The sequence below is a fragment of the Corapipo altera genome, unplaced genomic scaffold (genome assembly GCF_003945725.1).
Source record: "Corapipo altera isolate COAL_440 unplaced genomic scaffold, ASM394572v1 327, whole genome shotgun sequence".
Classification (NCBI taxonomy): domain Eukaryota; kingdom Metazoa; phylum Chordata; class Aves; order Passeriformes; family Pipridae; genus Corapipo; species Corapipo altera.
Window position 1 is genome coordinate 163,964 of NW_020885004.1, and position 12,548 is coordinate 176,511.

At 44.9% G+C, this 12,548-nt stretch overlaps 1 protein-coding gene across 1 annotated transcript; it reads left to right on the forward strand.

Moving 5' to 3' along the window:
* The first annotated feature begins 1,475 nt into the window (after positions 1-1,475).
* On the forward strand, positions 1,476-10,849 carry HIF1AN (hypoxia inducible factor 1 subunit alpha inhibitor). Its single transcript, XM_027667270.1, has 8 exons — positions 1,476-1,769; positions 2,697-2,947; positions 4,209-4,357; positions 6,043-6,188; positions 6,650-6,756; positions 7,156-7,219; positions 7,453-7,563; positions 8,454-10,849. Exons 1-8 carry the CDS (start codon positions 1,515-1,517, stop codon positions 8,496-8,498), a joined length of 1,128 nt encoding a protein of 375 aa, XP_027523071.1. The 5' UTR covers positions 1,476-1,514; the 3' UTR covers positions 8,499-10,849.
* Positions 10,850-12,548: the final 1,699 nt, after the last annotated feature.

Sequence of the window (12,548 nt, forward strand, 5' to 3'; positions counted from 1 at the left end):
TACATTATAAACCTTTGCAGCTCAAAAACTACCACAGACAATTTGTCATAAAGCCATTCCTTCTAATAACGGCATTAATTGTAAACCTTCTAACTGAATGAAGATAGTAATGAACCACAAAAATATATCTGAGATACAACATGCCTAAGGTGGGGCCTTTGTCTCAGACTAGGACAAGATCCTTTCACTTATCCCAAAGAAATGCTCAGTCATGTCATTTTGGGAATGGTATCTTAATTCAGCCAACTCCCTTGCAACCAAGTATGCAATGAAGTTACTCAGTTGGTTATCTAATAAAGTTATTAACATAGAACCCAACCCTCCAGTGCAGATGCTGCTGATGTTTCCCATGGAGCAGCATTAGGTGCTGGTGCCAGTCCTGGTCTTGCAGTACTCGGTGCTCTGGGGACAAGAGTGTGGGGACAGCACTGGAAGTAGGGACTTTCGCTTCCCTGCGACGTGAGCTCAGGCCTCCCTGCAGGCTTGGGTTGTGATTTGCTGCTTCTCACATCAGCTCTTCACCGCTGGGTATTTATTTTCTGACTTATGTTTGAGTTTTCCACAGACGTGGTTCAAGTTTCCTAAGCACCGTAATATGTTTGAAAATGCATTGTAAAAAAATTTTGTTAATCTGTACAACAGAAGTGCTTTAGACTTAAAGGGTGAGGGGACATCCATTTTCCTAGAAACCAAGCATATTAATAAATTTTGGAAGGACAGAGGGAAATCAACTGCATTATTCTCTTGAAGGCAAAGTTCTAAGCAGCCACAACAACAGCCAGCTACTGTAAGATGAAAAGCACTGACTGACATGGACCAAAACTTTCCCGAGAGCTGATGCCTAGTGTGGCACGCATTCTTGGGAAAGTGTAATCATCGTTCTTGCTGTTTGCAGATTAAAAACCAAATGTAGACTTTGTCTCACACAATAAACACAGAATAAAAAAATAACAACTCAAGCCCCAGTCACACAGCTCATGAAATCTTCCTAAAACAACGTAGTCACCATTGGAAGTTGGATGTTGTTTGCACTGGACAGTGTTACATACAGTTTTTGGCAGTAAGTGTTAATTAAACTTCTCGTTTCGAGGCACAGAGCTCTGCAGTACATTTCCCACAGATAGGCAGAGGAAGCGTGCAGTGCACTGTTTCTATCGGGGAAATCAAAATGCCTGAGGAGCTGCGCTCCTGCCCAGCCTTTGAGGGGAAGGGGCTGCCGGCTGAAGGCATGCGGGACCCGGCACCGAGGCTTCACAGACGACCCCCTCTGTTTTTCTCAGTGGATCTTTTCTGCAGCCCCCGCAGATGTCCAAAATCCTTGGGCAGGGCCAGGATGCGGAGAGCAGCAGAGCCGCCCCCGACTTCCCCCCGCCTGGGGGCGCTGCCGCCACGGCCTCCGCCGCTCCGTCCCGCGCTCTCTATGGTGCTCCCCCGTTCCCCCGCATCCGGCGTTGCCATGGGCGCGCAGCTTCCGCTTCCGGCTCCTTGGTCCGGGCTCTCCGGCGGAGGCGGCGATGGCGGCGGCCTCGTCCTCCTCCTCCTCCTCCTCCTCTTCTTCCTCTTCTTCCTGTTCTTCCCCCCCTTCTTCCTCCTCCTCCTCCTCCTCCTCCTCCTCGGCGGCGGCAGCTGCGGGCTGCCGGGAGGGCCCGGCGGTGGCGACAGGGCCTGGCTGGAGCGACTCCCAGTTCCGCCGCTACTCGTTCGAGACGCGGCCCATCCCGCGGTTGAGCCACAGCGACCCCCGCGCCGAGGAGCTCATCGAGAACGAGGTGCGGGGAGTCCTGGCCCTGTCCCCCTGGGATACCGCGCGATCTCTGTCGTTGCCGCTGTCCCATTCCGCTTTGCCGTAGTGGATGTTTTTCTTCGGTGCCGCAGCGCTGAGTTGTGAAATTTGCAGGAAACGTTTGCTTTAAGCGCTTTGTTGTCGGGATGGAGGCCGTGGGAACGTTGTGTAAAGCCACGGGCACGTGTTGGTTGTTTTCTAAATGCACGTGAGCACAGGCTTGGAGTTGCTTTGCAGTGGTGGCTCTGGTATTGGTTCTGGACCAGCTCAGTCTCGTGTTGGTGAGATCGCTGACTAGGTGTTTCAGGGAAGTCTGCAAGAAGGGATGTGGTGCACGCACAGCTTGGGAACACGGCGCTGCCGTTCCGGGTTGGGTTGCTGATAGATGAGGAGATGGGTGATGTCCTTTGTTTTCCTTTTGTCATGGAGGGTTTTTTTTGCTGTAGAAGTGATGGGGTAGCGTCAGTTTTTTGATGACTGAAGGTTGTGTCCGAGACAAGTGCTATTGCTGTTTCTGGATGCAAAGGTATCTTTTTATAAACACCTTTTCACGGCTGAGGCTGGAATGGGCCAGACAGAATCTACTATGTCTCCTGGCTGCGTGGCAGACCAAGCAGGCCTAAAAGTGTTCCCAGCTAGTGTTTGTGTAACCTCTGTGTTAGAGATTAGCTCAGTAGGTAGTGGAAACTGTCCCATTGCTACCAGGAGCTCACTGTAACTCCAGGCCACCACTTTCTTAAAACTTCCTGTCATATCTTGTTTGTTTTTCTCCCCAGGACAGGGGATCTGATTACTCCACATCCCTTTTCCAATTCCCCATTTTCAAAGAGAGTTTGCATGGGTGCAGTAATGAATGTGATTGTTCTCAAGTTCAAGAGGTCCTTGAATCAATAAACTTCCTATTTCTCTCCAGGAGCCTGTGGTGCTGACAGATACGAATCTGGTTTATCCTGCTCTGAAATGGGACCTGGACTACCTCCAGGAAAACATTGGCAATGGGGACTTCTCTGTGTATAGTGCCAGCACACATAAGTTTTTGTACTACGATGAGAAGAAGATGGCCAATTTTAAGAACTTCAAACCCAAGTCAAGCAGGGAAGAGATGAAGTTTGCTGAGTTTGTGGACAGACTCAAAGAAATACAACAAAAAGGGAGTTCTGAGAGGTAAGTGATACATGGAGTGTGGAGGTTTCTCCATTTTTTCAGGTCTAAGTAGGGGGTAAGTTTCTCTTCAGTGAGTGTTGATGATTTAATCCTCTCAAATTTTTTAAACTTTTTGTTTGTTTTTAATAGTCCTGCTTTACCTGCAGGGCTGTTAGTTGACAGCAGCCTTGTTATCTGATTAAAAAAGTCATACCGTTAGTTAAATAAACTGTTCTCACTGGCTGCAGGAGTTTATTGTCTTCTTCTCTGTCCAGGGCAGGATTTGGATAGAGAAGGAATTAAGCTGCAGTTTCTTTTGGCAGACTCTGGTATTGACAGAGGATCTTAGTAATCTGATGAAAAGGTACAGGCTGCGGCACTCAGGCTTTTCCACAGGATCTCAAGGCACTTGGTGCTAACCCTGTTTGAGAAATATGAGGCAAAGTTGTGTTGTGCTGTGTATTTGGTGGTGATGCCCTGTACCACTAACAGAGTTGTAAGTTACTGAGAGGAGCTTCATGTGGATATGGAGTATAACTATCAGCAGCTGTACTTAAACCCTTAGTTAATTGTCGGTCACCAGTCCTCTAAAAGGAGGGATGCTTAATTGCGTCTTAATTGGAAGCAATGCAGTGTCCATGTCCACTTGTCATCTCTGCCTTTCTCTTCTTTCTCAACTTTGGATGTGCTTTTTCCAAGAGAGAAGGCAGTCCTTGTGCTTAACAATGCATTTTTCTCCCAGCACTGCGGACAGCAGTCTGCAACACCGTGATTGTTGGTACATGTTTGATTCCTCTGATCCTCTGTGTCTGTATGTAAGCGTGGCTTTAAAGTAACTTGATACTGAAACGTGCAGGCTTTCCTGAGCCCTTTTTTGCCCTTATCTACTTCTACTAGAAGAGGAAACTGATACTGCAGATGAGTTAGAGGGGTGGCATTTACCTAGGGATTAGTCATGAGCATATCTGATATTTGATAATGGGCAGTCTGTTTAGAGTTTCCTCCTCCTGTGCTGAGAGAGGGTTGTTCTTGCTTAAAATTATCTTTTTCCCTTGATTGTTCAAGCAGAACTGAGTTCTGTTCTCTTATGTACCAGGAAATCTTTCAGCAAAGTTTGGGGACTTACTGAACCTGTTTCCTTCCACAGGTGTTAATGGTGTGTAGTGGTAGAACAGAATCTCTAGGAATCACATCTCTTTGTTTTGAAATCTTTCTGAAGAGATAGAGGTATGTCCATGACAAAGCTTAATACTTGATTTTGGCTTTTCTCTGTAAAATACAGGCTATATCTGCAGCAAACCTTGAATGACACAGTTGGAAGGAAGATTGTGGTGGATTTCCTTGGCTTCAACTGGAACTGGATTAACAAGCAGCAAGGGAAACGTGGCTGGGGCCAACTGACTTCTAACCTGCTTCTTATTGGCATGGAAGGTAAACAGCTTCCTCAGACTGGAGGAGAAGGGGAGAAGATTTGGTCAACAGTTCTGTATTTCAGTTCTAGAAGGTCTTTCAAATGGCTTTCCCTTTAGTTTCTGAGTGTTCCTTCAGAGAAGGCAGTTTAAAGCTTTGGGTTGTGAGTGGACTTATCACAACTTGGGTTCTAAAGAGGAAACAATGAAAGGAATAGCCTGTATTTCCCCAGGGATGTACTGTGAGTGCCTGGATATAATCTTCTTATGGAAAGGCTCTGGGTGATGCTGGTAGGACTGTGTTTCCCGTAACTGCTAATCATATTCTGGGACCTGTTTACTGTTTGCATGCTTCAGAACCTATAGATTTAAAAAGCTCAGAGTCTGCAGATTCAAAATGCAAAATGGTTTGCAAGCTGAGCAGAGTTAGTCTTCTGGGCTTTTCTTAGTGTGTCCAATGTCTGCCCAGGAGGAAATTTTATTATTTTGTGAAACCTTTTTTGTTATTTGAGCTGGTGCACTGTGAGGAGGAATTCTCTTTCGATTAAGAGGTGAATTTTTTCTTGGAAGGTTCTTAGTGGGCACTGGGGAACTTGAAGATGGGTAAATTCTAAAAGTATCTGAATAGAATAAAATTCCAAATCCATATGGAGCCTGACTTATAGGCAGGTGCCTTAGAAGACAGAGGTACCACTACACTGTTGACAAGGAGAACGTTCTTTCAGAAAGTAATCTCAATAATTGGGTAAGGAATGTACACAGTTTTGTGAAGTGGGATGGCCTATAATTAATGTGGCCATCACATCCAATTATAATGTTCAATAACACAACTTAGATGTTTTTCTCCTTTGCAACAAATCATACTCAATTTACAATAGTTTGTCCTTGCCGCTTGCTTTACTGGCTGAGAGAAGAGAACTTCATGTCAAAGCACTGTACCAGCACTTCCTTCCAGCACTTCCTTCCTAAATCAGGCTATGCACGAAAACCAAGGAATTGTCTTGAACCAGCATGTGCTATAAAAGGGAATGTCCTTACAGGAGCACGTGATTGTATGATCTATTTAATGAAGTTATGGGGCTAACTGTTATCTTAATTCTTGCAGGCCAAGAGAGTAATATCTGAGTGACAAACAGCCTGAAAAACAGTTGTCAGGGGTACAAAATGCCCCACAGTATTTAAAGATTTGATTAAATTTATGATTTAGTGGTGACAGTCAAGCACAGTAAATCAGACTGAGGGGGTGCTATTGGGAGCCCTAGTGACAGAGATTTGTTTACTTGTTTTCTTGCAAAACTTCTAGGACTTTTTTAAAAATCAGACTGTTAAACTCCTTTTCTCTAGACTAATAATTTTTGGAAGTCCATTCCACAACTTGTCATTTAAACAAAGTGTTTTATGAAAAAGCTTCCCATCAACATTCACCATCTGCTGTTCATTGAAACAAGCTGGAAATCCTAATCCTGTAGAGCATAATTTGCTGAATATGGATTTAGAATGGAAATTAAGTGGAGTAGCAACTGCTCAATAAAGGTTGACTGATACAGTGATCAGATATAGTGATCACAACATTCCTGTAGTCATTTTCCTTGTTTAGTTTTCTGAATATGTGGGAGTGTATTTTCTGTCTTTAGCAAGGAATATAACATGCTTCTCACTTTCATACCTGTACATGAGAGTGTCTTATCATCTTTTCTCTCTGTGTAGGGAATGTGACACCAGCTCATTATGATGAGCAGCAGAACTTCTTTGCTCAGATTAAGGGTTACAAGAGGTGTATCCTGTTCCCTCCTGATCAGTTTGAATGCCTCTACCCTTATCCTGTGCACCATCCGTGCGACAGACAGAGCCAGGTGAGAGTAGTGGCTTTGTTCTCTGCTCCATGCCAGAAAAGGGCAGTTGTAAAGGTTCTAGGTGGGAGGAAGCTGCACTGGAGTTAAGGTTGCAAACCACTTGCTGAGCTTTTGCAAAACCTGCGTTCAGATCTGTTAATTCGTGAATACATTGAGAATAGATGCAAGGACCAGTGGTGTCCCTGATTGTGTCTGGTCCTGACTTGCAAGTGCTAGGGCCATAAATATCTTCTTACTGATAGCACAACTGGGCTGCAGTTGTCACCTTCTCTGTTCTGTTTCATTGATCACTTGGTCAAACAGATTTGCTGACAGCCAAATTGCAGGACTCCTATCTCGCAGTGAAGTTAAGATACAAATGGGAATGTAAAAGCCATGTAGGGAAGATCAGGATGATTTGACATTGAGAGCCTGTCACTGCAGGAAGTTCTTCTGAGTTTCTTAATGTTTTCTTCTGTTAGGTGGACTTTGACAATCCCGACTATGAGAAGTTTCCAAACTTTCGGAACGTGGTTGGCTATGAGACGGTGGTGGGTCCGGGGGATGTGCTGTACATACCCATGTACTGGTAAGAAGGATGGCAGGACTGCACAGTGACCAAAACACAAGAGGTTTAAAAGTTTTTTCCACTTAAAGTGTTGTGTTGGCTCTTGAGTATTTTGGTTTGACTTCTCAGGCAGCTGTGGTATTTTCTGTGATGTCTTGGGCCAATCTGCTTCTAATTCCTCTCTGTTGGATGGGAGTAGTAATTTTCCTGACACCATGTTATTGTACATATACTCCACTATTGTGTGTGAGATAAGGATCTATATTTAAATAAGGAGAGCTTTCCAGAAGTTCTGAGGTCTTGATGCTGGAGGTATAGGGCGAGGCTTGTCTTGTGCTGTCTGAACTCATCCATCCAAGGTATTTCACTGTAAGCTACAGCAATAGTTCCTTTTCTTTTTTTTGTGTGATTTCCATGCAGGTGGCACCACATTGAGTCTCTCCTGAATGGGGGGATTACCATCACTGTGAACTTCTGGTACAAGGTAAGTATAAGCCACTTCCTACACAGCTTGGATAGCTCCATCCCAGAGGATTTTTTCAGGTAGAGACGTGTTGGCATGCATTATCAATATGAGAACTTCATGGCACCAAGTCCTTTGCTTTAAAGCTAAAAGCTTCTTTTTTGAGTTGTTTGTGAAGAACTGGTTGAATAGGAAAAGGTGGAATAATCTGCCAATTCAGGAAAAATGCAAATGAGCTCTTTTTGATATTTCAGGGCGCCCCAACCCCAAAGAGAATTGAGTATCCATTAAAGGCTCATCAGAAAGTGGCCATAATGAGGAACATTGAGAAGATGCTGGGAGAAGCCTTAGGAAATCCACAAGAGGTATGAGAGATAACCATGTGGTCACTGCTGTTGAAATTGTTAAGGCTTAATGCAAAACTCAAGATGTCAAGCTACTTGGCTCTGCGGGTGTCAGAATGAAGGCAGGAGAAAGCAGGATTGCTCTTTTGCTGTGAATGGGTCTTCCTGCAGTCTTCAGAAGATCCTTTGCTTACAAAAAGGCAAGCTCTTAAAATTATAATTCTGGAAAGGACCGCTACAAACAATGAAGGAGTTGTTCTTGTATGTGGGGAAGGGTATATAAAAAAACCCCCAGACTGAAGTACTTAGTGTATGACTTTGAAGATCTGCTGATCTGAAAATGGGAATACCGGATGTGGATAGAAATATTTTCATGGTCTGTAACCCTTACCACTGTGCAGGAGCTCCTCTTTAGCCTCTCCCCTGAGATTATTTTACTGCCATAGCATGCTGAACTTCCCTCTATGATCAGACAGTGCTTATACATGGGAGTGGCCTTGACTGAAAACAAAACCTTAGCAAAATCACCAGTCCTAGCCCCCCTTTGAAGAGACCCCAAGGACCAGAGAGGATCCAGTGAGTAAGAATGTTCCTTGTCTGCCCTGCAGAAAGCCACCACTGATGACTATTGGCTCCTTTTAATAGCATCTACTGAGAAATCACAAATCTAGGGTGGGAAGTGAAAATGTTTCAAACATGTTTCCACCCTGGATGGAATGTTTTGGTGACAACTGAAGTTGGGTGTTGACAGAGAACTCTGCAATTTTGGTAGGGTATTTAAGAATGTTCTCATGGGTGCCCCAGTGTTTTATCTAGAAAATATTTCCAAAGTGATTTGGTGTCTCCTGGGCTCTGCACCTGCCATTTCTGTGTAACTGTCCTGGCTAACCACCTGTTTTTACTTTGAACAGGTGGGTCCTTTGTTGAATATGATGATTAAGGGACGGTATGACTAATGCCTGGCTGCCCGGGTGGCTGATGTTGGAGCTGCTTTGTTCACGAGCAATGGAAGATTCTGAGCGCTAGTATTGCACGCAGCACTTAACAGACTGATGGGTTTCCTGGCCTATCCCGGCCCCACTACAATAAAGGGGGCTACTGGAACTGCAAAACCATTAGTACCCCATTCATCTTCCACTCTCATCTAACTGAACCTCCCAAGAAAGAGTCTGCACTTATTGGAAGCTGGATTCATGCTCACTAACTTGTTTTTTTTTTCTCCCTCTGCCCTGTTTGCCACAACAAGGAGCATGGCTTCTGGCACTTGGATGTGTTACTTCAGGATTTTCAGGCATTTGAAGAAGAGCTTGGAGGATAACCAGGAGTGATATTCTTTCCTCAGCCTCATGGAGTTTGGGCCTCCTGGCTGGGTTTTTGTGTTGGTGCCTGCAGTGGATATAAGGTGGGAAGTGATAGGTTTCATAGTCCTCTGTTGTTAGAGGACTTGTCCATGCTCAACTCTGGCACCTTTTTGTATAATGGAAACTAACCTGTAAGATGGCCTCTGTGTGTTGAGCAACTGGACAAATGATTCAGTTTCTTCAAGCTAAGACATCTATGCTTTGGAGGTAGTACAGGGTAGAGATCAGAATGAATTTATCTAGTGTGTGAGCACCAAATCCTATGCTCTCCAAGTAACATCTGTCTTGTATGAGTCTAGATAACACTCCTTTCTTACAGCTTTCTCTGAGGAGTGAAGGCTCCTCTCCTGCTCTTCTGAAGCTGCAGTGTGGTTAAAAGGGGATGTAGCATTATGAAGGGAGATGCATAAATGCCAGGGCACTCTTCAAGTCTTGAATGATTAAGGCACATTTTTAAATTAAATTCCCCTGGGTTTCTGAGCTCGACTGTCAAAACACAGTGTCAGATAGGTACGGAGCCTCGCTTCTCCCCACCAAGGGTGTTGGCTCCTCGGACTAACACAGGAAAGTGCCCTTTTTACCGAAACTGCAAGAACTCAAGTGTGTGTGGCTGCGCACAGGTGCGCGTGTTTGTATGATGTTGTGTGGCTCCTGTCCATCAGTTAAATCCATGCCAGTGTGTGGTTCCCTTCCTTGTACAGTCATGTGAAAGAGTTCAGGGCTTTCTGTTTAAATGTGATTAAGTTTATCTTGATCTCTCTGTGTTCCGGGACTTGACATGGCAGGCTGGGAAGTGACAAGACCAGGGCACACAAACCAGATAAAGAGTCCTCAGTAATCACCCTGAAAAATAATTTTGCTTTCCTCCTCTCCTTCCATGCAGAAGCCTTTGGCTCATATGGAGGCTGGCTTTTTATTCCCTGAGGTGTGCTGCACTGCTGTCCCTGGTTTGGGGGGTGGTGCAAACGTCTTGTGTATTTAATGCGGTTCTAATGGAGCTAGAGGTGGGTAAAGCTGTTTCATAGCCCATATATCTCATCCCAGAAAATAGTAGAGAATTTGTTCTGTTGAGACTTCCCAGTGTTTTCCCTGTTCTTTTGGGCTTGTTCTGACTTGGGATTCTGATAAAAGTGTTGAGAACATGCTGCTCAAGAAGTGCTCCATCTTTGGCTTCAGGTTCTGTCTTTTGCTGACGGACAGCTCAAGCACCACTTGCAGTGGGCTTGTTTTTTATAAAGATGAAAGGCTTCTCAAACAGGAGGTCCTGGAGAAAGTTTTCTGGCTGCTTTACTGGTCACAACAAATGAAGTGTAATTGGCAGCTACAGGGTCCTTGTTCAAGAAATATATCTGTGTCACTGAGTAGTCTGACTGCCATGTTGCAGACTCTCCAGAGCTGTGGTTAGATCCAGACGAAGGTCACTCAGCTGGATATTTATCAATGCTTGGCCTTTGGGTAAGTGGAAAGAAGACTGACTGGCCAAAAGCAAGGTCTTACCAGGAGTGTTGGTCACATGCCCTTGGTTGAAAGATGCTCAAACTAAATCCCATCTCTGTGCTATTTATTCAGCACACGGTAGTCCTCAGTACTGCTTAGACACCATCAACTCTTGAAGCTCAGGGTGGGAGTTCATATCCCATGTGGAGAGAGAATGGTACTTGCAGAACTTTTAGGATCCTTTTTTTTTTCTTTTATTTGCCAAAGGTCTAACTTTTAAAGTGTCTGAACAGGTTTTGCTGCACTTGACTTTGTGAAAGCTCATTTACAATGCACTGATGGACTGACTCCCCCCCTTCCCTTTTCACCTTGTGCTTTCAATGCCCCTTGCCATGGTATTGGGAAGCTGTGTGTTCTCTGCTAGGGGTGTGTGTGCAGGGGTTGGGGTGTGACAAACACACGGTACCTTCTGAAGTGTAGTTCTTAAATACAACCAATGTTGAACAACAGAACTGTGTGGCTTTTATTTTGTGTGTGGCTGTACAGGAGAACTGTATAAGGACCTGTGTGTATGAAGCTACCTTCAGTCTTTCTAACAGCTCCACTTGTCTTCGCTGGTGAAAGCTGCTGGTCTCCAAAACCGCCTTCAAAACAGCAATACCAGCTGCATTATTGTGTGTCTTCACAACTTTCTCCATACTACTTGTGTAAGCCTGAAAGAAAAGTTGGAAATAAGATGGTATCCTTGAACCCCGTCAACAAGTGTTGGTGGGGAGGGAAAAATTCCCCTCCCTGCTAACCTGAGTGGTGTCACTATGCTCTGGTCACTGTTGAGGTGATGGAGCAAACTACAAAATGAGGTCTAATGAACTCTTGTCAAGGAGATTTGGGGGGGAAGCTTCCTTTGTATGTTAGCAGCCTTGGGTAGTGGAGTCCTCTCTACCTAATAAAGGCATAATATTACCATATTTGATGGTAATATTATCTGTACAGAAGTCTTGACATCTAACCGTCAGTGAAATGTTGGCTAAATCTGGTTGAATGTCTAACATAGTAAAACGGGTAAGAGTTGAATAGACAGGAGGAATGTTGGGGGGTGGGGGAGAGGGAGACAGATGTCTGAGCCTGGGCTACCCCAATTGGCATTCTCTCCTCATGCTCTTACGGTACAGGGTAAATGTGAAGGCAGTAGGAAAGACAAGTGCATGAAGTTTTCTGTGACCATGGGTGATCACCCTTCCCTGCTGTGCCTGCAGAGATCATCATCTCTGAACACACTTGTTTCCATTCCAATGAACTTAGTGGTCTGCTATGACTGATCCTGTAGCCTTTCTGTTGTGCACTTACCTCTTGGGTAGCATGCACAGCTGGCACCACAAAGCTGAGAAATGTCTCAGGTTGTACAGAAGGGAAACTGAGAGATGAGAACTGTGTCATTTGAAAAATCAGTCTCCAAGGTTTTTCACTTGTACTTTGAGTGGGTTTTTTGGTTTTTTTTTAGTACCTTAGGTCCCTTAATACTTTTCTTCTTTCCCTCCCCCTGCTCCCCGTTTCCTTGTTCCTTGAAAAATGAGATTTTTCTAAGGAGAAGTCTCTTAATCCTTGTAAATCACGGTTGCGGGATCTTTACTGTGGAAAGAGAAGCTCATGGATTTTTAGACGGATGCACTGGTTCACCTCCTTGGTGATTAGGGTCATACTCAGCTCAGAGAAATTTGGAATGGTTAATCAAGTCCAAGGTAAGGCCAACAGGTCAGAATCAGGCCAGGGTTGAGGAAGTATGAGACAGCTGCGGTGGAGGGGCAGTCTAATGCAGCTGGGGCTGAAGTGGGACACCCTCGGTGTCAAAGCAGCTCTTGAAAGAAGGAGGGGCAGGCCCATGCCGAGACTGCTGCTTCTTTTGTTTGTAACAGTTCTTACCAGTGAGCAAGCCGACCTTGAACACAGCCAACTCTGCTTTAAAGTCTAGAATGGGAGTGGTGCACTCAGGGGCTCAGCAATCTCCTGGCACGTGTCTGTTGATGCATGGTCCCAGCCCTGGAAGCAGAGCAGCAACTGCAGCAGAGGGTACTGCCTTTGCAGATGTGTTTTTACAAAGTACTTTTCTCTAAACCTCCCTTCTGCTGCATGTGTGTGAGAAGCTTCCTTGCACTCTGGTTTATGGTCTTCATCTTCTGTTCCTGTTACGGAACAGAAAGCACCTCTCCC